Raw genomic sequence first — 22,997 nt, forward strand, 5'->3', positions numbered from 1 at the left:
CTCTTCTGAAGGAGGGCAGGGTGGGGTGAGGGCAGGCTTAGAAACCCTTTAAACTCGCTGCTCTGCAAGAAATAAAACCTCCCTGCGCGTCAGCAGAGACACCCGGGCGTGTTTCATGCCGAGGCGCCCCGGGGAGCTGCTGTGCCGCACAACAGCGATGCACCGTGGCCCAGCGGTGCGGGGTCAGAAATCACCGTGACTTTCTGGGCTGGTAAAGTCGAGCTGCAGCCTGCAAACGTTCACCGTACAGGACTGGCACCTCCCAGAGCTCTTCTGTTTTCTTAGGCTGCTGCCACCTCCAAGTGCCCTTTGCCACGTACCATCACTTCCCGAATTTACCGTCAGCGTTGATGGTGCCAGCGTGCACCAGGGCCACCGTTTTCTTTCTCGGACGCTGCGAGTGAGCGTATTAAGCTCATAGTGACAGCCACATGAAGGTCAATTTGCACAGGCACCGGTACCCACAGCTCTTAACGACTGCAACGAGCTCTGCCCATTTCTCACCACCTCAGAAGATTAAGCCCTTCTTTGAGTGACAGCTCCACTTTCACTTCAACAAATTCAACTCCAGATTCAAGAAGTGAAGTGCTGAATTCATAATAAATCATTATTAATGATATTTTCCAGCAAAACTAGCATTTTCAGCTCTAAAACTCAACGCCATCCACAACAACAAACTGTCCTTTATTTCTACTGTGACCCTGCAATCCCAATCCCACATATACAGAAGATCTCACTGCAGTTCTCAACATTATACCATTTTGGGAAAGAAGGAAAATATCCACAAACCAAGGCAATAACGGATCCATGCAAAAAAACCCGACCTCCCCCCCTGCATTGTACACTGCCTGAGTAAGCACACACCAAACGTTACTTGGCCTGTTTGAATCCTTGGGGAAAACGGCGCAATCTTCAGCCTCAGCTCCCCACGGGTCTCTCTCCTCTCCTGCAATTCTGCAGCAGCACCACACCCCCATGGCACCCGCCGCGGGGACCTCGTGCAGCACGGCGTCCCTCCCCAGTGACCAACTCCAGGTACCTGAAAGCCTCCAGGTCTTCCACCCCGCAGCAGCTCTCCTGCCAAGCTGAGGGCTGGATTTTTAGTAATGAGGGTCTTTGCTCAGTTCGCATTTGGGAAAGGTTCTTATTTTATCAAAACCAGCTTGCAGGCACAGGCTGCTCTGGCACACTTCAGACCAACACTTTGCAGATAACCCCGCGCTTGGAAGCGCTCTTTGGTCTCATAAGGGGACTGAAATACACACAGCTGAACCTCAGAAGAGCTGCGTAAGTGCTCAGCCTCTCACAACCTTGAAAACCACATAATTCTGCCATCAAATTGTTTAAATAAGAATGGCAAAAAACTCACAAACATTGAAAACCACTGGTTTAACTGCTGATCTAAAACATCTGCAAGAAGTATTTGCTCTTTGAAAGTGCCGCTACTGTGCTGCTAACCCAACCAAGAGTTACACAAACGAGTTCAATCATGTCCGGAGTCTAAAAGAAGCCAAAGCACCCCACAAACAGAAAGGTTCATAAAAACTCGGCTACATGCATCTGATTACTCCCCTATGTTTGACATACCATTAGTTCTGAACAAAGTTTAGAGACAAGAGCACCCAAGCATTCAGAAACACATGAACTTCTAAGAAACCAAACCACCGTGCACAGATGCTGGGTGAACAACATCAGGAGAGTTAGCCAAGACCCTGTAATCTCTAATCTCCCCTGCTTCCAGTTTTTAAACATCTTGTAATTCTTCAGTCTTATCTCTACACCAGCAGAAGCAGCAAAACAAAGCATCAAAAATATCTTATTAGGTCACATTGCCTTTTGTCTGAGGTTCTACACACAAAGAAGCATGCAGTTACAGCCCCTCTGGATTCAGAGTGGTCAACACCTACGCATGAATTTCTCACAGGGTTCCAAAGAGGGACACTGCATCCCACCTCCCCTTTTCATTCAACTCATTCTGTGTAACTGCCTGAGCAGCAGCAGGTCCTCCAGGACAGGGAGATGACTTTAAACACTTGCATTGAGTAATCACAGCTTTTCCCACTCCTCCATCCTGGAGAAACTGAGCTGGGCTGGCAGCTGCCTTATAGCACTTCATGATCCAGAGACCATGGGGCTCAGACTGGCTATGGGTTTAAGATGCATCTGCCTGCACCACGCCCCTGGTGAGCTCCTCCTCCAAAAAAGACTAAAACTAAGAAGTAGGTAAACAGGCTTTATCATAAAAAACCTGGAAGCACTTTTAAATACCGAAAAGCAACTTGGGAAGATGGAATATTTTAAAAAAAAAGTTTATATGCAGCCCTGCCCACCACATCCTCACAGCTGGCTTTCTGGCAGCAGCAGACTCTGCCCGTTCCCTCTGGTCCCACTGGTCTTCTTTCCATCTGCTCCTGCCACGTTCCACAGCCTCTCCAACCTCTCCCCGCTCGAGCAAGCCCAGCGGTGTCCCACGAGGAGGAATGATCTCACCTTCCTTCCACGGCATTGCACCTCCCTCGGCTCTGCAGATGAACGATGATATTCATAACGCTCAGAGATCCAGTTACATCATGGGCTATATCAGGACAAAGCACACAAGCTAAGCTGCTCTCCTTCCAGCAACAAACTGGGAAGAACTGGAAAATCTTTCTGAAGTGTACGGTCTGGCTCTCGCAGTCGCCCTGCTTCAGGATGTAACGGGCTTTACTCGGTTCTTACAAGCATTCTCACCATCAGTATGACTCGTGTGCTCACTTCCAAATTATGCAAAAAAAGTAAAACTTTTCCAAAAGTAAAATTTGGAATCCAAACAGGGAGCGGGGAGTGATTAATACCCAGTCTCAGGGACATTGTCCCTCTCCAGGTGAAATATCTAGTCAGTGGACGGATTTCATAGGGTACATGCTCCCAAATCCATGTCATTTTTTGAAAATACAATTTAGGCACACTTTACTTTCAGACCTCTATCATTTCTATCATGCAGAATGTTCCCAAGAATTTCACATCCCATCTGTCATCACCAGGATTATCTGGTAGTTGATACTACAGAGAATTGAAAATCAACTGCTACACTTGGGAAGATAAAAAAACCCAACAACAACCAACCAAAAAACCAAAGCAAAACAAACAAAAAACCAAACCAAAAACGAAGACCATCAAACAGGAATCAGATTAATCTCTGCCTTGAAAAGAGACCTGTCTCTTCAAAAGTAATGTTTTCATCATTTAGAAAGGGACAGAAAAGGAAGTCTCAAAAAGCCAGTTCAGAATTACATTCTCAGAGTCATCTTCCTGCCATTTACCTAGTGGAATATGGATTGACTCTGGGTCTGTCTGTTCGAACATCAGGTTTCTAATTGATTGCACAGTACTTGGAATGTATTAAAGGGCTTCTATAAATTACATTTCTTTATAGGACAGGCTGCCTAGATATGCAGATGTTAAGAACTGGCTAATCCTAAGTAAACCTGGTAAAAACGTTTGCCTTCTCAAATTTTCCACCAAATTAATTGCAGAGATTGTGTCACTGAATCCATAAAGCGAAAACCCTATAATCTTGATGTTTGCCACAAGCCCAGAAACAGTCTGCTAACAGGGAGAGCTTATTATTCCAGACATTTGGCCCATATCAAACGGCGGCTCAGAATAAGACATTGTGTCATGCCTGTGAAGCCAAGATGCAGGAGGATCACAGGTGATCACAGACTGACTTCAGGACTTCACACAGATTCTTTTACATTATCATTTTCAAACCCCTGACAAAGGAAAGTGTCCAGCCTGCCTTTTATTAAACAGCAAAAAAATGCTTACTCTTACGAGAATGAGGGCACATACAACCTTGGAAACGCACACACACACGAGTGTTGTTAACTTGGCACCTGCATGCACCCGTTCCTGTATGTCATCTTCCCTGTCCTGAGATCATCTCTGACCCGCATCTTCCCTTTCCACTTCTTTACTGGCAGCAACTTGTACCATTTTTCTCTCCATCCCACACCCTCCCTCTTTGTTATGAGAGCTCAGGTCTCCCAGCCTCACCCTCTCCTGCTTGGATAATTGCAGTCTCTTACCTTCTAACCGATTTCTACCTCTCTCCATCCCTGTTCAGCTGCCAAAACTGTCTGCCTGATCAAACCCCACTCTTCCTTTCCACTGGCTTCCCCCTGCCTGTGTGATCAAGGCACTGTGAAATGCTCTGGTGTGTCCCTTCATCTGCTCTTAGATGTTGCGTTTTCCCCCACCTCTCATGCACAGCTCTGCTCTGCCAACAGCCCTCTAACACCCACCGGCGCTGTTTGCCCTGAACGCTGTTTGTCCATTTTGCTTTGTAACTCTTCAGGATCAAAGGCGTGCCGGCACACAGCTTACATCCTCAGACTCTCCCCACCTGCGATGGCAGGGTCATCTTCCTCCTGTTTATCTTCCCCTCTCAGACCCCACACGCTTCGTGCCCTCACTGCAGACAACGACTCCGGAGCAGCGTACGCAGGGTTCCACGAGCAAACCCCGGTCTCAGAAACGAGACGAAGTTGCACCTATAGTCCAGGGCAGAGGCAATGCTGCAGACTTGTGCAATGGTCTAACCAGCCCCAAGGAGAGACAAGAGTCTAAAACCGAAGCACCCGCTATTGCCACCCTCGACTTTGCCCCCGTTTTTGCAAAGGGATGACGGGGACGGTGAGAGGCAGGGTGATCTCCGGGGTCACAGGGCTCTGGCAGGGCATGGAAGAGATACCCCAAGCAAGGCCATGCTCCCTTTCTGCCTCTTTGCTTGCAGTGATCTGAACTCATCTTTCCACTGAAGGAGGAAGGAAAATCATGCTCTGTCCTACCCCAGGAACCCACTTGCTTGTCAGTCTCAGAGCCTGCAGAACAGGGGCTGCTTCTTGATATCTACCTGGACTGATCCTTCGATCTACAAAAGCAAAGTAATTGCTAGAACAAATGCAATTACTAGTAGATCTTCAATTCATTCAGTGCTGCAACAAGAGACTGACAAGCCTGACAGCTGGAGCACTCTTCATTGCCCAAGTAAGATACAGCACAGTGCTAGCGAGGCAGGTTTGCCCTAGCCAGGTACCCCAGGCATTTTCTTGCTTGATACTCTTTATTAAGTCTGTGTTTTTCATGATTTGAGCTGAAAGCAAATGGGAATTCCTGTCTTTGTGTAACACAGAGAAGATAAATGTCATGGCGAGTGGAAGAAGAGGCTGAGAAAACCCTACTGGGAATGCTGAGCTCAGGAAGCGCACCATCCTCCACCCAAGGACCACCCTCAGCCACTGTCCCACCATACCCACGTCACACTGGAGAAGCCCATGGGCTGGCTGGCTGGATGCTGATGGGGATCTTTACTCAGGAGGAAAGAAATCCCTGCAGAAAGTTGAGCATCCCACACAAGGTCAGACAGGAAACTGGAGATAACATTTTTTAATAATTGGCTGTGGGAAATTAGCATCAAGCTGCATTACAAGCGCCTGCCAGCAGGACGTGTCAAGAAAGCGGGCTGGCTGTACAGGCAAAAATAATTTAGGAAAAATAATAAAGAAAACCAGACAACAATCTAGACTAAATCCTTCTGTGTTTGTCAAATTTCCTGGGAAAAGAGGAATAAGCTGCAGAATTTGTCAAGTGAAGTGACGAGATACTCAGGACAGGAAACATTCACAATTCCCACTGAGGGATATTAAGACATTTTAAAGGCGTAATATACTCAAAGTTAGCAGTAGGTGAGTTTGTGTGTCCCCTCTCACAAACAAGGAAACTGAAGTGCAGAGAGGAGAATGACTTATCCAAGAGTCACAGCGAGTCACGAGTCCACCATCCCCAAGTCACACTTCTCTGCTCTAACCACCACCATTCGCTGTATCCGGGCTATGCTCAGGCCAGGGAACAGTCTGTTCAGGAACTGCTCAGCACAAACACAGCTGGGATGAAAGGAAAGCTCCAAGTAGGCACACGGGGACATCCTGCATTTTGGAGCCAAGATGGAGGTGGCGCAGGGATGGCCAGTCCTCACCGCACCCGGAGCATGAAGAGCTCAGGGCTCCCTGTGCTGCAAGTATTTTTTCACCCAGCTGGATCAGGGCTGGGATGGCAACGGAGAGTGGGGCCACGCTTAGCTGACCGAAACACATGCAGGATTTAGTGGGGTTTTTTGTACCTGCAGCCATAAGGGGAAACCAGAGGCGGTAGCAAAGGGCAGACCGAATGTGAATGATGCTGATTTGCCTTGCACAGACCCTTCAGAAACGTTCAGGGAACGTATCATCTCACAGGTTGCATGCACAGCCATAAAAGCAAGGAAAATATCAAATGCTTCAAGCCCTGAGCTCTGTCCCAAAGATGCATTTGGGGTCTTGCGTGAACTTTAGTGGCTACACAACCAGAAGCTGCCCCCAACAGAAATTAATAACCTGGTTTAAAGTTAATCTCCCGAGGTTACTCCTCTCTTATACAAGGTTACTTATACAAGAGCTCTTGGCATGCAGCACCATCTGCTGAGTGGCAGGTTTGGGAACTGGCGCTCTTACAGAGCCGTCCCACACTCTTCCTCCGAAAGGAAAGCTGTCAGCTCTCCCAGACACACCGGCTCTTATCTAACCCATCTCAGCAGGGGCTCGCAGCAAGCAAACAGGCTGAGGTGCCTCAAGTTGGCGTCAAGCACGTTACGCCTTTGTGTCGCTGGTTTCTGCACTGACTCCACCTGCAAACTCCTCACCTTCCCTCTCTTCCGCGCGCTGTTCTCTGCCATCTACCTCGCTGCTCCTTGAGTTTCCTGAACAGACCACTGAAAAGAACGGACTTTTTAGTTTGGCTGCCCCCTGAGTTACCAGGGGAAGATTTTTTTCTTTTTTAATTAATCCCCAAAATAGAAAAAACACCCAAATTTTCATGAAGACATATTATGGGGGGACAAAAGCATTTGCTACAAGTCAAATCGAACCTTTTCTTCATATTAGCTTTTAAGTATAATTGAATGTAAGAATGCAATCATTTTCAAAGCAAAAAGCATATATATTCCTTTCATTTTGAAAATATTTTTTCTCTAGTTGCTATTTTTCTCCGCTGCTGTTCCTGAACGCATCTTTCAAGCAGCCTTTCTCACTGCCTGCCTGCAAACCTGTCTCTTCAAACAATTTCTCCTTTCATCTTGTCAGCTTCGGTAAAATTCACAAATCCGTCCTTCCTTAAATTGCCACCCTGTGTCTTGTCTCCTTTGGATTGTTAGCTTTTTAAGCAGAAAATGTGCTTTGCTTGTGCTATGAAAAAAAAAAAAAAAGATAGCATGTCAACGTATGGTGCTCAAAAGAGACCTTATGTTCTTGTAATGGGCATGAGGAATGAGGCTTGTCCTTCCCCCCATATGGAGCACAGTGCAGCCCCAGCACCCACGAGGATGGATCCTGGCGGGTGTAAGCATCCTGACCCTTTGGGCTATGCCCAAAACCAGAAAGCCACCCTCTTAGAGGGACATGGAGACTGGCTACTTTGGGGGGGATTCCTGGAGAGCTGCCAGCATCTGACACGACGTGTCTTTTTTCATACGAGCATTAACAACATCAGGGTATGCTCTTCCCTGCTTCCAGCACCCCCGACACAAGCTGGTTAATAGTTTTCAGATCTGCCTAGGCAATACGGCTGTCGCTGGTCGTCTCAAAGCCAGTGGCATCAAAGCTCTCCTCCCCATTTGTTGTAAAGTCCTATCTGAGAAATAAACAGAAAATTCCGCATATTGAGAAACACTTTTTTTTTTCCAAAAAGGTCCTTTACAGAAGCAGGACAAACACCTGTGCACAAGCTGATACCCGAGACTTTAAAATCGTGTTTCAGAGAGCAGCTTGACACACGCAGGACCAGATTTGCCCAAGGGCTGCGCAGCCACAGGGCTGCCCAAACGGAGCACAGCAGCGCCTGCTCAGCGCTGCTCAAGACAGGGAAAATCCAGCAACCAAACCCCACAAGATGCTCCAATTAACGCCGAGCGGTCAGTCTGGCACCGCTAGCCCTAACAGAACATTTTTAACACCAATCCCTCCCTCCCGCACCAAGCGAAGGAAAACCCCGTTCACTTAAAAATGCAAATGACAGGAATTCGTTGCTTATATCTAGCAACAGAGTAAAATATCAGTATTTAACACCAGCCCCGCTTTGCAGAGATGTGCACCTATGTGAGGCACCGCCCTGGGGCTGTGAAGTGAGTTCACTTCCAGGATTCAAGCAGGCTGGCAGGTAAACGAAGGAGCACCGGCCACCAGCCCACGCTGGCGCACGTGGCAGCTGCGTGCGCCGCAGACCCGAGCTTCCTCAGATTCCTCCTTTGCTGCTAACGTGTGTGCTTCAGTCGGCGTCTTTGGGAGCAATGGCTCCTTTCAGAACAAACGTGGTGAATTCTTAGAACTCATCTGAGCAGCAGAGGAAATCCCCTGAACGAACCGGGCCCGATGCAGGGGTTTGGAGTTACAGGCTGAGAAACTTTGCTCGTTTAACAGAGAGGCTTTCTCCAGGGTAATAAAACTCTCACATTGCTGTGCCAGGGATTTTCCATGAGGTGTGTGTCAGCGGGTGGTGGGAGCTGCAGTTTCTGTGGCCGGTCATAGAGATGGAGTGAGATCACCCCGGAGAAGCCAACCACAGATCCCAGTGAGTCCACAACGGCAAGAAGTGGGAAGAGAGCTGGGGGAAGGGAGGTTTGCATACAGCTAACGGGTCCCCCAAAGGCTGGCTTTTTTTTCCTTATGCATCCACTAATTAGCCATCGTGTTCAAGTCTGATAAAACAGTCCCAAGGCTTCTTCATCTTCCTTCAACCCAGGGGAAAGTCTCTCACTAGACAGGCTAAGACGTACGGCTCCATCACCTTCCTGCCTGCCCAAAATCCCACGAGCAGCCCTGCAGCACGGAGACAAAGGGCGGTGCGACCCAACAGCCTCCACCCCTCCGGCCCTGGGGATCTCTAGGGAACAACGGTCAAACCTTACACCATCTCCCAGTTTCTTGTACTGTACTAGGCAAAAGGGGCTTCACCCAGGCTCAAGGGAGCCATATGGTTGCAGCCATAAGATTTTTTTTTTTTCCCTAAAGAGGGGAAAAAAGGGGGAACAGCTTTACAAACAGAGCCTTCCTTTTGACACAGTTTTCGTTTCACACAACACTGGTTTGGGGATGTCAGTTAAGGTTAGTAGTCTTTAACCTTCTGTAACCTATCTGTATTGCTTTCCCTACTCGTTGCAATCAAGCAGTGCAATAAGCCAAGAGATGGGCCCCATAAAAGCACAGAGAGTTTGGCTTTGAAAGAGAAGAACGTGTATTGACTGCAACTACCCCTCTACTATCAGGTTTCATCATGGCAATGCTAATGCACAGTAAACAGGCAACATTTCCCTGACAAGACCATGATACCATCACAAACCCCGCTCTCAAATCAGGTCGATACTAATCTACAGTTTCATGATGTAAGATTTCAGAATGGGCCCGGTGCCTCCAAAGTACCAGAGTGGATTGATGAAGGTGACACAGAGCCACCAAGAATCACGGCACCTCCTGAAGCAGTGCTGGCCAGCTTGACCTTCAAAGATCATTTTCACTGCTCAAAACCACCGCGATATCCCTCAGGACAAGTCCAGTGGATATTTATATTAGCTCCTTCAGGACTACAAACATTGCCCTGGCTGCTTAAGGGCAGGGTTCTCCCAAACACAACCTAACAAGACTGCGCAGCCTCCAGCCTGCGTGTGGGCTGTTAAACGACTCCCAGCTCTTTCGCAGTCCAGTGCGTGGGGTGTGTTCATGGGGCAGGGGGTGAGCCCTGGTTGCAACGGAGGTATATCCAGTCTTACAAAATTTCAGGACTGCAAGTAAAAAGCCACTGGTGAAACTACCCATGGAGTAGTCTTAAAACTTGCTCTCTAAGAGGAATTTGTTCTTTAAACAGGAGCCAAACAGAAAACTCTGTGGATTCCACCTACAGTTAACTGTGGAGAAGTCAAGGCAGAACCACGCATGTCCCTCCTGCGGTCCCCGAGAAACCAGAGATGCAATACAAACGGACTGAAGGTCCTCTTCTTCACAGGGAGCCAAGGGAGGTAGTAGATGCTGGGTAACTCAACGGGAGCTGAACACCTCCACCACCCAGGTCCTCTCGACATCCCCAGTGGCTGCTTCTCCACGTCCTGAGATGGCACCACAGGGGCCGATAGACATCCTCCACGGAAAGAGTGATGAGGGAAGAAACTGAGCCCGAGCATACGCCATGCATGGCATTACTGAGCCTTGACCCTAAACCCAGGCAAGAAGGTACCTCAAAGCTCCAGGAATTGGCAAGCTGCTGTTTCCAAAACACTTCCCAGTGGATAAACACAAGCAAAGCGACCATCCACGCTCACGGCTAGGGGGGAGACCTCTTCAAACGAGAGAGACTTTGCAAGGGAAGCCAGGCGGCCCTGCACACTCTGAGAGCCTCTGGCAGGTTCATCGGTTTGTTCCTTAAAAATGGGCAGTGGGTATGGAAGAAGTAGGAAATCTGGCTTTTCTGGTCTTCTCTGAAGCCAAGAAATGCTGTTCTAGCCCCCAGGCTGGACAGCAGCAGGAGGGTAGCAGAGCTGGCCCTGGCAGTGCTATAAGCAACGTAGCAATGGGGGAAAGGCAGCTATGGCACTGGGGAAGCCAGAAGACTGTAAAGAGGGAAAAGCAAGTGTTGAAAATGGCAATGAGAAAGGCAAGAGCTCTGAATAAATAAAAGCTGAGGAGAAGAAGGAGCTAAAAGAGCTGCAGCAAGTTCACCTTTTGTGGGAACACTTTAATTTTTTTATAATCTCGCTCCTTGGTTGAGTCAAGAAAGCACGAGATGGCTCCAGAAGATTTGAAACCAACTTCATCCCACTGGAAGGATGGGTCTAGCCAGCAGCAGACCATGTGAAACCAATAAATAAGGGGAAAAATGAGACAAGGAGGAAATTTTTATGGGGAAAAAAAAAAAAAAAAAGACGGTGAAATAATGTCTTGAGAATGGATGCACTTTTTGTAAAATATTTTCAAGAGATGGCCAGGAAAGGGGTCTGATCCATTTAGTATCTTGCACAAAGCACCAGGCACCCTGCGGATTTATCTGCAGGCTCGTTCCTTCACCGCAAGAAAATATCCTCGCACACGCGAGCTGCTGAGGCTGAACAACCTGACATCAGAAACCTTGCGGGAACCAGCCACGGACCACCAGGTCGGCACCGAGCACCTCGGAAGAACAGCCTGTCCTGCCCGACCTCTTAGCAGCGTGCACGCCATGTAATTTAGGTATAAAAGTTATTTCTGCAACCTGGCGTGTTACATTGATGCCTGTGCTTGGCATTAAACAGCTACTATATTCTGTCTCACATCCAGAAGGACGGCTGCCTTAAGTCAGTGCTACAGGAACTTTAAAATAAAACATAGCATACGTTCAGGATGACTAATACATTCCCTGATGCTGCCTTGCACAGAACATGTTGGAAAAGTTGCTTTATTTTCTGTCTGTCTTGTAGAAAATGTGACTCCGCATCCGTTGTGCCGGGCTGGGGGACGCAGACAGCCTCCCCGCGTGAGCGCAGGGGCGTGGAGACGCAGCTTGCCTCGGCGGGGGCAGCCGAGGAGCAGCCAGCACCCAGCGCCCCCGCAGCTCTCCCCAAAAACCCCCCACAGAGCTGCTCGGCGAGGGGCAGGGTGACTTTCGTTCACGTTAATGCTTAGCCTCTTCAGTCACACCTAGGATTGGTACCCTCCTGCCCAAGGGTCGCCCTGGAACGGCCGCAGCTCTGGGGCAGCCCCGTTGAGGGAATTGGAGGCTTCTCACGTGCAATAAAACCTGGTGCTCGGTGAGTCCCGTGGCTCCTACCTGCTACAAGAGGGTGACGGCAACATACCGAGCCCATCGTATTTCTCAGTCTGTTGCTTTCTTGCCATTCCCTGGCTCCCTCCCTAAATCACTTCAGGTCATAACCATTACAGGTTGCCCCTACTTTAGCTCTTTGCATTCACCACTCGCTGCCAACATGTATCTAAACCTGAGCTGGACGCGTGGTGCCTACGTCTGGGTGAGAGGCGAGTTCTCCTGAACAAACAAGTAGGTTTCCTTCCCCAAAGCACTATTTTACTCTTTTGGTTAGCTAGTTTGATCATCTGCTAATGAAATATTTTAAAATAAAAGCAAACGTCAACTGGTAACAGCAGAAAACCACAACCACTGGCTAATTAAAGCTTTTTTCTAACACACAAAAAACAAGACCACCCAATGGCAAGAGCAGAACTGAAGAATCCTGCTAGGGATTTCTTGTACCTCTTTGGCCCCCTCTGCAACACATGGGAAGGGTGATCTTTAATTGTATCCCACAGACACATTATTAGCTGATTTTTTATTTTTTAAAAGATAAACAGTAGTATTAGACCAGTGCTGAATTACTGAAGAGTACTCTGAATTACCTGGAGCCAAGAATTAAGATATACATCGACTTTAGATCTTGCATCCATTCTGGTTTGAGCTACTTTGGTTGGGTGGGATTAAAATCACACAAATACAACCTTTCTTTTCTCCCCCACCCAAAACCCAGGCATCAGAAAAGATTCAGATCCTCCTTGTAATGGTAACAATCATTAGGAACATCATTTTCAGGAGAAGGCTCTGGAAAGATTTAGAGATACAGAGTACACCTTTGTCAAATCAGAGAGAGCTACAGGATGTATTTGTGCTCTTCAGCCATCTTCACTCAACCACCCGCTCAGAAAAGAGCTTGAGGTTCTTGCTAACTTAAAGACAACTCAAAAAAAAAAAAAAAAGAAAATAAATGCAGTCCAGAGTATCTACAGATCTCAAGGGCCAGGTTTTTACAGTGGCTGTAGAAAGCAAGCTGAAATCCAACTGTATCTGGCCTTCTGCTCACCTCCACGTGGCACCTTCACTGACTTGCCATCATTGTTATCAGTAACTCCTATACAACTGTGACACAAAAAGAGAAATAAAATGAGACACTTACCCTCCTTCAAAGATCTTGATCCTGACTGGCTCCCCTCTTTTGGTTACAAGAGCCTCTTCTTCTGATTTTCCTCTTTTATCCTCTTCCTTCTCAGCTCTAGTTATATCTTTTCGACCTTCATTAGAAAGGAGCGAAGGCAAATGAACCTATCTCCCCAAAAGAGCAAAACAATCCATGATTACATACAAAATCACTCTAAGACAGACACAGACCAAACAGCCTCTGAAAGAGCCAGCAACCTACCACACATGCCGCTCCTGACAGCTATGTGCAGCAATTAGGGCATCCTCCTAATGAACATGGCCTCTGCTTCTGAGCTTTTGAGCCCTGCTGGCCATGTTATATTTACTGTGACCGTTTACAAGTTTTTAAATCACCCCCTGCATATGGTGGTTCAATTTTATCCAGCTCTTGCCAACTGGAAAACTGAGGCATAAAGAGAAGTGTCTTGACTGAGGTCACTCTGAGCGTGTGGGGGAGCCATGGGTCTCTGTTTCCAAATCCACTGCTCTGTCCTTGGATAATCCTCTCTCTAATGTACACATCTACAAGGGTCTAGAGAGGAGGCATCTGTAGAATTCATATGTTTAACCTCAGCCTCTGGGTTTCTCCCACATACGCACACATTCACACAAATTTGGACTTTGGCCATCTGAACTTGATATAAATCACTTGACAGTCAAAGCTCTCGGGTGATTTCCTTTCACCGAAACCCTGTTGCCAAGGGCGCAGTACAGAGAAAACCACAAAACCAACGGGAGAAAATAATCCTCAACCTCCCCAGATGTTCCCAGGGTAAAATTTGCTTTTTCTTTGTTAAACTTTGCCACCCTTTGTTTAGACCAAGGCTTAAGTCATACACTAACATCTCATCTAGCATGTTCAATGCTATTTGTTGTATCATATGGACCTAAACACTGCAGCTGCCTCTCTAGCTCTGTGTGATGCAAGGGGAGCTCTCCACACCCGGAATGAAACCTTGAGATGTTCCCCCCTGCTACAACTTAACAGTGCAAATAACAGGGGTCTCCAAAGCTCTGACAGAGGAAAGCAGATTGCCTTTCACCCAGGTTACTTTTTACACAAGTGCAAGAATATCTTTGAAGTTCAGCTGAATTACCCATATCCTCGCTTTACAGATAATTTGTGGAAACAGACTTTCAGTGGTATTGGAGAGACTGGGGTTATCAGAGGGATTTTGGCCTGAACGTAGCCAAGGAACTGGCAGAAACCTAAAGGAGAGCGGGTGACCCTTGACTGTCGACAGTTGCTGGAAAGAGTGGCAGCTTTCAAGGGTGATTCATCTGCCCAACCTTAGACACTTATCTTAAGGGGGATGAATCACCCGAGAGGTGCCTCTTTGTCTCCCATGGCTATACAGGAAGCCAACGAGTGACTAGCTCAACCGGAGGCGAGCACAATCCAGCGGGCTACACCCCAGCCTCCACAGCAGCACGCTGCTGGTACTACCGTCAGATCCTCAGCAGGAGGAGGGATGGACCCGCCAAAAAGCAGCTTTGCAAAACCGAGGTCAAACATTGCAAACTTGCCCAGTGGTATCAGCAGCTCAGCTTAGAGCACTGAGCGCGCTCAGGACTGCTCTTTGCCCTCGGGGCCAGCTCGCCCAGATTAGCCCAGGTCCATGCCATCAGACACACACACCCTTCCTCGATGCCTCCTGGGAATGGTCCCTGTCCTGTCCTATCTCCCTACATGTGCCCAGGAATTGCTCGGGAGAGGGCTATAAGCCCAGGACAGAACAGTGCCAGGAACCATTTTAACAATTTAACAGCAGAAACAGTCTCGAGTTTATGCCTCTGGGCACGGAGATGTCTGAGCTCGAAGGAAATCAGTGGCAGGAGACACACCGAGCACCTTCAAAAATTAAACCTTCACCGTTACGGCTTCACCTCCTGATATGAGCTATGTGCTCGTAACAATGCTAGTGATAACCTTCCCAGTTCAGTTCCTTATTTACTGAGGAATACAAAACAATTGACTTTCTAGATGTAGCATGAGGTTTATTTATTGCAACTTTTGAAAGCACAAAACATAAACAGATGAAAGGCACCAGAGAGAGCCAAAATCATACAGTCACTACTATCCCCTTTTACAATCTTCTTTAATTTACAAAGTGTGCAAGCCCAATACAGTGTAATTAGCCATCCCTACATGCACGCTGGAGCCTACAGTCACTGCAGAACTGATCTGCTCAGTAAATCCCGCTGGTAATCTAAAAACCAAGCCAAGAACGGAGACAGTATTTACAGTGCTACTGCTTGCTGGTAGCTTGCTGCATGCATAATTGTACAAATTATTAGAGCTGTTTTACATTTTCTGTCCTGTTGACTGACAACTTACATAAAGAAGAAAATATTTAAGGGAATGAGCTAGAGCAGAGTTAACCGAAGGGTGAACTTTTAACCTTTGATTGATGCCACGGCCACGCAGCTCCTGTTAATCGCATCTTCCTGAGTAACCAGCCACACGACTTCCTAATCTGTGCCAATCATATGTATTTTATAAACTACACTGAGGATTTCACTCCTACTGATCATCTAATCAAAAATAATTTCTCTGCTTGGCATGAGGTCAATTTATCTCCATTGCAATTAACATAATTTCTGTGAACGGCCCTCCTTTAAGGAGCAGGTTTATCAGATTAAGGCTACACCATTTTCTAGGGGAATTTGGCAGGGCAAACTCTTACTTTTGCACATTGTAATATGAAAAACTTAACTTTCACCACCAGTCAGCTTATAAGGTTTTGTGTAAAAGGTTTTTGAGTCTTTTGAGCAAATGCATGCAGTGAAAAATGTATTCGATGACTAAGGGCTGAACCATTCTTGTCTAGAGCTTAACGTTTAACTTCAGGGTATCAGGGTCTCGTATTTCTGAAACACACACTTGGTGTGCATTTTAGCACCATCTTAAAGAGCAAAGCTCAGAGGAGCACAGGCACTTCTATTACAGAATGAAATCAAGGATGGTACGACACCGTTCAGATAAAATCCTTTGAAAAAGAGTGCATAATTATCAAGCATTAGTGTGGTTATTGCACTGCATAGGTAATTATCTGCCCCTATGTCCCTAGAAGTTCTGTCTTTTGGATTTCTGCAAAAGAATGATGGAAATGCTGAATAGGAATAAAGATTTATTGAACCGAAGTGACTCTACTGTGTATTTTAAGACATATTTATAAGCAGCAGCTGCAGCAGTGATTATGATAAATTTAATATTCAGAGTTCATTTCATGATACAGAAATAAAATGAATAATCCATCAATATAAATTGACTTGAGATGAATATCAAATTGCAAAATCTTTAGAGCAATTCTGTTTGCTAATCTACATGAACATGATCTGGATTAAAGGGATCTGTATGGTTCAGCATTAACCAAGAGGGGAAAAGTCTGGCCTCAAAGTGAGCTACGTAACACTAGGCAGCTACCAGAAGTTTCTTAAAGGCCTTCTGTGCCCACGTGGCCGATGCTTTTGGTGAGCTCTGCCCCTATGAAGTCGTTTGCCTTGCTCCCCTTAACCAGGTATAAAATATCCTTAGGTAGCTGGAAAAGCAGGTAGACAGCTAAGGGCATTAACTAAACGGACCAGACGACATGGGTGTTTCAACAAGACTCCAGGTCTAACCTACTGAGGCACTTCTATAAATGTCACTGCATGCCTTTACGCTTCTTTGGGGGCCTAAATACACTCGCAAATCTCCTTTTAATATTTTTAAATACTTTTAAGCATGCCTCTCCATGTTCATTACTGTGAGATCAGTAGATGCACAACCAGACAGAATCCCATTTCCCCAAGGTAATCCTTTTTCATTTATAACATGCAAAATGTAGGGAATTATAACAGCATTTACAAAAAAAAAAAAAAAAAAAAAAAAAAAAGGTTGTAAAGCTATTTGAAATATCAAGACAAATGCAAATCAAGTCTAATCCTTTGTGCTTGAGCAGTGGCAGTTCATGGTGCGGTGGTGATTCCTACATGCTCTTTTGATTACAAGGCAAGTAGAAACTGGTGAACAGAAATTTGGCACATTGCCTTGGAGCAGGCTTGCCCTTTTTTTTTTTTTTTTTTTTTTTATTACAGTGGGTTTTAGCTTCTTCATCCTAAAAGTTTCACTGAGAACAAGTGCTTACCAAACTGAGAGAGGGATGAATAAACTCTTATGAAACTAAGAACAGCAATTCCCCATCCCTCGTCCCCCTCTTCCCATGTATCCAAATGGATGAGGAGAAATATATAGGATTGCATTACCTCTGTCATTTTTGGCTTCCTGGAGCTGGACGGGACAAGCCTGCCTGCCTCTGGACGTGGAGCAGTAGCCATGGTGTAGGTTTCCTTGCTCACCTTCTGCTTGGACCTCAGGAGGGACAGGGCTGCTTTAGTGGATATACCTGGAAGGTTAGGATTATACAAGCTAATACACCAGCTGGCATACACGGACGACCGTCGATCAACTTGCTGGATATGATTTGGCTTTATGTAGTTTAAATAGCACCAACTGACATTAGTGGTTGTGTGGAGACTGGGGAACTGAAGTACCTTCTTCGTATCTGTACCTTCTCGAGACTTCATTGCACTATGAATGACCTCAGACTGAGGTGCAGGGCTTGGAGGGTTTGATGGAGACTGCTCCACCAGTTCTTTGGAGTCTTCTTTCTTCACAGGTTGCAAAGGTGCCTTGCTGAGGAACTGCTTGCCAGCTGGCTGCTTATACTCTTCCAGAGTCTCAAAACTTGGAGAACCTGGATGGGACACAGCTTGCTGCAAAGTACTTGGGATTTCCTTTGGCTCTGACTGCTCTAAGGACAAACTGGGCGGTGTTTCGACCTCAACCCTGCCTTGGCTTTCTGCAAGGAAGTGAGATTTATCCTGCTTTTTCCCTTCCTCTATTGCACTGGGTGGCTTCACTACTTCCAACTTCTCTTCTGCTTCAGACACTTCCTCCTCTTTCACTCTCTTCTGCTGTTGTGTTTCCATCGTCAGCTCCAAACTACCAGCTGGAGAGAGCATCCTTTTGCTTCCACCAACTGTTGATGGGCCTCCTTCCAGCCCAAGGACGCTGTCTGATGGGGAGGTGAGCGGCATATAGCCTTTTCGCTCCGGTAAAGGTAAGGGCACTCTCAGATACGGGCTCTGGAAAATGCTTCTCTGATCCTCTGTGATCATCTGTGCCAAATCAAAACCTAGTCCATGAACATCGGCGCTACAGACCAGGGTACCCTTGGGTTGGCGGTCATCAAATTTTGGGAGAACAATTGAAGAGGAACTGCACTGGGACTGAGTGACCAGAATCTGGGAAAGCGTCGTGTACATCGCGCTCCCATAGGACGGCATATTTGTCTGAATGCGAACAGGGACAACGAGCGACACCATTGGGTCTGACCGCGTCGGGACAACGAGCTGAGACGCGGATACAGACACCGAAGGACTTGTCGTGCAGGTCAGAGGATGCAACCTACTGTCCAAGCCGTATTCCGTGCACGGGGAAAGACTGGAGGTTCCTGCTGCTGGGAATAAACTGGATTTGATCTGCGGTAAATGTCCACCGGCTTCACCTGGCAACGGGAGAGCAAACTGAGACTGAAGAGGCAGAAAAAAGGCGGAAGGGATTGATGAGGAGCCAGGGTAATGCACCGGCAGGAATGAAGGGTGCTGCCTGAACGGCACCTCAGCAGGGTGAGACATTAATGGAGGGGCGATGTGAAGCGGGCCTGGGTGGATGAGCGTTTGCGGGAGAGGCAGCGGCGGGCTCTGAAATATGGAAGGAGGAATCTGAGGCATGGTGAACTGAGCAGAGAGGATGTCAGACATGGTGTGCGCAGCGAAGAGCTCTGCAGACTGCCCTGGCTGCGGCAGAAGGTGCTGGTAGGGAAAGATAGAAACTTGGGGGGACATGAACTGCTTTTCATGCAGCGTTAGCTGTGGTATGGGATGATGAAACACTTGCAGAGCTTCTGTGTATGGCTGGGTATATGCTGGCTGAGGGCTGTCTTTTGGCTGACTCTTTTCACTTGGGTAAGTACCATGAGAGTGCAAAGGGGATGAAGATGTCGGCTGATGGGGCAAACTTGTCGAAGGAGATTTACTTGAAGAAGGAATCGGATCTTCTGTCTCTGGCCGGCCTGTTGGGGCCGAGTCTGGCTCATGCTCTGGGTGTCTAGTGAGGGATGCTTGTCTAACTAGAAAGCACTTCCTTCTCTCCTGTGGAGCCGAGGAGGATGAGGGGCCGGGGGTTGAGGCAGGAGTGGACGACAAGCTCCCATAGTCAAACGATTTACTGCGGGTCTCTGACATCTGGGAAGGATGAGACACGTTGGGTGTCTGCTCGGAAGCAGATCTCCGCATCTCCCTGGAATGATGATGGTGGCTCGGTACCATCAACATGTGTGAGCCAATGCCAGGAGGCTTTGGGTGGGTTTCAGAGGGCTGGCTAGTTGACTCTGACTTGCTGTGATCTTCACGATCGAATGAGACAGAGTGGCTGGAGCCATGGGATATGCTGCTTTCCTGACTCGGGCTTCGGGTGAGTGAGACTGATTCAAAACTGGACTCTCCGGAAGACTGAGCCATTTCTGCCAGCCGCAACCTCTTCTTTTTTGGTGGGAGTTTCTCTGCAGGGAGCTGAGAAAGGGTCTGGCTCCTCTGCGGCCACTGAAATTCCTCTGTTTTCTCTGGCTCTTTTGGAGGAGGCTCCGGCTCTGTTTCTGGTCTGTCAGGCTCTTCCGTGACCAGAATCTCTGGGACCTGGATGTTGGGTTGGCGTACCAGCTTGGGCTGCAGGGAGTGAGGCGGTCGGCTGTGCTGGGGTGTCGGCTGAGATGAGTACTGGGATAAGGGCTTGTCTTCTCCTTCCAAGCTGCTCGCCTGCTCAATAGAGTCAGACTTCTCAAAGGAGCTCGTGTGCTGGATGACGGAGATCTCCTTCGAGGTCGTTCTTCTCTCCTTGCCCTCCGTACTCGGAGCTGGTTTGGTATTCCTGGAATGAAAGCTGGCGCTGACATCAGAAGGTGCGGATTTACCCGGATCTGCTGGTGACTTCATGGATTCACGGGTTAGGTTTAAAGCGACATCAGACGATGCTGGGTTTGCAAACTGAGACCCTGGCCCAGTACTGGAGGAGGGGGTGTCAGACAACTCGAAAGCTGGAGGCTCCTCATCATCACCGAGGCTCTTTTCCTTTCGCCTTTTCCGGAGCGGGGTGAGCTCCAAACTGCTCCCCAGCTTGTAATGCATCATCTGGGGCCACTCAGGATCCGCAACACTTTTCTCAGTCTCTGAAGAGGTATGGGAAGCGGAAGAACGAGGCTTTGAGACCTGCAGTTCTGAACAGTAGTATTTCTTATGGGCTTCATAATTGTCCCTTTTCTTATACCGAGCACCACATATGTTACACTCGTACATGAATCCTTTAACTTTCGGACCCTTCCGTGACTTTTTGGTAAGATCGCTTTCCTTGGTTTCAGGCTCCTCGGGAGGTTTGGAAACAGTTTCTTTGTTCGCAGAGCTAACCTCCTCCGAGACGTATTCGACTCCCAAAGGTAGCTCAATAGCTGGTTGTCGTTTCAGCATTCGAGGATGGGAAGAAAACGCTTGACTGCGACTTAAGACTTCAGGCTCCATGATGTGATCATCAAATGAATAGCTACCTCTAAAGGTATGTGGGGAGCTTATAGTGCATGCAGCAGAAGGCATTGAGTGGCTTCTTAGGAGAGGCACTGTCTCTGTGGCACTGTGGGATTGCTGAAGTGACAATAATGATTGTTCGGGCTTAATTTTTTCACCGTGGGATGTCAACACTTTCGATGCATCCAACTGGCTACTGGAACCAGACTTGATATCAAACTGAAACGGTTCTCTATATACACCAGACTTTGGAGATTCAATGCTGCTACGTCTAGATAAAGAGCTTCTTCTAGGCTTAACACTATCTATTTCACTGGTATCTACAACAGCTTCATTAATGGTAATTAGCTTAGTGATGTGTTCAATAACCTGTGTTCTAGGCACAGATAAGGGTACCATACTCGGTTTCTCTTCGGTAGACAGGTGCGGAAAGCCCTGGGTTGTGTTTGCAGCTAACGCTGCAGTCCTTTGCCCAATTCTACCACATTTCCCAAAAATAATTTCTGCGTAAGATTTTGCATTAGTATTTGGTGGGCTGATCTGCTGCTCTGCACTTTCTGATCTTGAGAAGTAGCCCGACTCGGTACTCCCTTTGCTCCCGGGGCTCAGGAAAGCTTGTTCATCTATGACCTTCTTCCGTTCGCTTAAGCGGAGTGCGAGCTTCTGCTTTATAGTATGGGTATCTTCAGATTTATGGCTCAGAGCATGGTCTGATGATGGCTCCGCAAACTGGGTGCTGTCCTCAAGAGACTGAGACATGCTGGAATGAGACAATGAACACCGGTCATGGCTGGAGCCTTGGCTCCCTCCACTCAGCAAACTACTGGACAACAGGGTGTGCTTCTGCCTGGGTGACAGCTCTACCGAATGGCCTGACATCGCACCGGTTTCCTCCTCTGAATCTGTGCTTTCTCCTTCTGTCGGCTCTTCGAAGTCCTCCCCGCCAATCCTTTCCATTTCCAAGCTCGACGGATACATCTCCGCTCCAATTCCTGAGGCCAGCCCAGCTTTTATTCGATGAGCATGAGATTTCCTATGTTTATACAAATTGCTCTTAGTCTTAAAAGAAAAGCCGCATGGAATGCAAGGGTACGGCCTCTCACCCGTGTGTGACCTGATATGTTTTTGGAGCACACTTGGCTTCGCACAAGGCCTACTGCAGTACTGGCAAATGTATTTGCCTGGCTTCTGAGGTTTCTTTTCCTTCTTGTGCACTTCCTCGGCTTGTTTTAAGGAAACCTGCGAAGTGCGAGGGATATAGACCTTTTGAACGGACGGCATGTCCTCTCCAGGAATGATTGGTGAATGGGAAGGTAGGAGTTGGCTGTGGTGAGAGTGAAGCCCGGGCGATGAAAAGGAGCCAGAGGGACCTGGTCTTACTGGATCAACTAGCTGCCATGTGGGACCTTCGAGGACATGCTCCGGTTTCCCAGGAGACATAAATGCTGGTGACAGTGCGTGTTGCTGAAGCTGCGAAACGTGGGGAGGATGTTCAAAAGAGGAAGGCTTAGGTTGCTTCTGATGTCCAGTCTTCTCCTGAGACTCCTCTCTTGGAATTGGCAAAGAACCAGAAAAGTGCTGCTGCGATATGATATCTCGGAGAGGCGTTCCTTGCGAAGAAGCAGAGCTGCCCTGGTACGTAGCTGCGGATGAGATACTGGCTTGGAAAGCCTCTCCTTTGGGAAGCCTCTTTCTTGGACTTTCCTCAGCCTTTTTTGTGCTCTTCTGGCTTTGTTCAGGATCCATGACCTTAAAAGGGTCTTTGAATGCTATTTCGGGAAGGTTTTGGCAGGCTTCATTTACGAATAATAAAGGTCTCTTCTGTAGATTCCCTGTTTTGCCTGCATTTGCTACGAAGCTGGAGCCGCCAGGAGATGGTTGTTGATTTAAGATTTTTACTAAAGTGTCACTAGTTGCTATTTGATTCAAAAAAAAATGTTTCAAGGTCAATAAAGTTCACATTGGTAACACATGACAAACTACTTCAAAGAGAGAAAACTTTCCAAAACTTTTAGTCCAAATATTTTCCTTGTGCACTTGGTTAAGGCTTTAAACCTTGCCATTTTATTTCAGTTGACAGTGGCAAGCCTTCAAAGTCAAGATGCAACCCACAATGTGTCTCTTGTTTGTTATGCAAACCTTTGAAAACTTGAGACTTTAGTGCTCATCTCATAATGATCTTTTTTTCCTGTGCAAGGAAAATAACACTGAATGGTGTATGTCCCCCTGTGTCTTCCTTCTGTTCCACTTTTGAGTTCAAAAGCCTTGGAAAAGTATTTCCCACATTTCTGTAATTACATCCAAAAGAAAACAAACAGAAAAAATTACTTTAGCATTTGTATTTAAGTAATTAA

The 22,997-nt window shown here is 47.3% G+C and overlaps 1 protein-coding gene across 2 annotated transcripts in view; it reads right to left on the bottom strand.

Annotated features, from left to right (window-relative positions):
• The window catches only part of HIVEP3 (HIVEP zinc finger 3), a 63,779-nt gene extending 41,390 nt beyond the window's left edge, over window positions 1–22,389 (bottom strand). For both annotated transcript variants that reach the window (XM_086479523.1, XM_086479524.1), the window contains exons 1-2: window positions 17,272–22,389; window positions 13,001–13,146 (exon numbers count right to left, since the gene is read on the bottom strand). In XM_086479523.1, coding sequence (XP_086335649.1) covers window positions 13,001–13,146; window positions 17,272–22,389 — 5,264 coding nt within the window. The remainder of the gene's footprint in view (window positions 1–13,000; window positions 13,147–17,271) is intronic.
• Between the last annotated feature and the right edge of the window lie 608 nt (window positions 22,390–22,997).

The sequence above is a fragment of the Leptosomus discolor genome, chromosome Z, assembly GCF_034619465.1.
Source record: "Leptosomus discolor isolate bLepDis1 chromosome Z, bLepDis1.hap2, whole genome shotgun sequence".
NCBI lineage: Eukaryota > Metazoa > Chordata > Aves > Leptosomiformes > Leptosomidae > Leptosomus > Leptosomus discolor.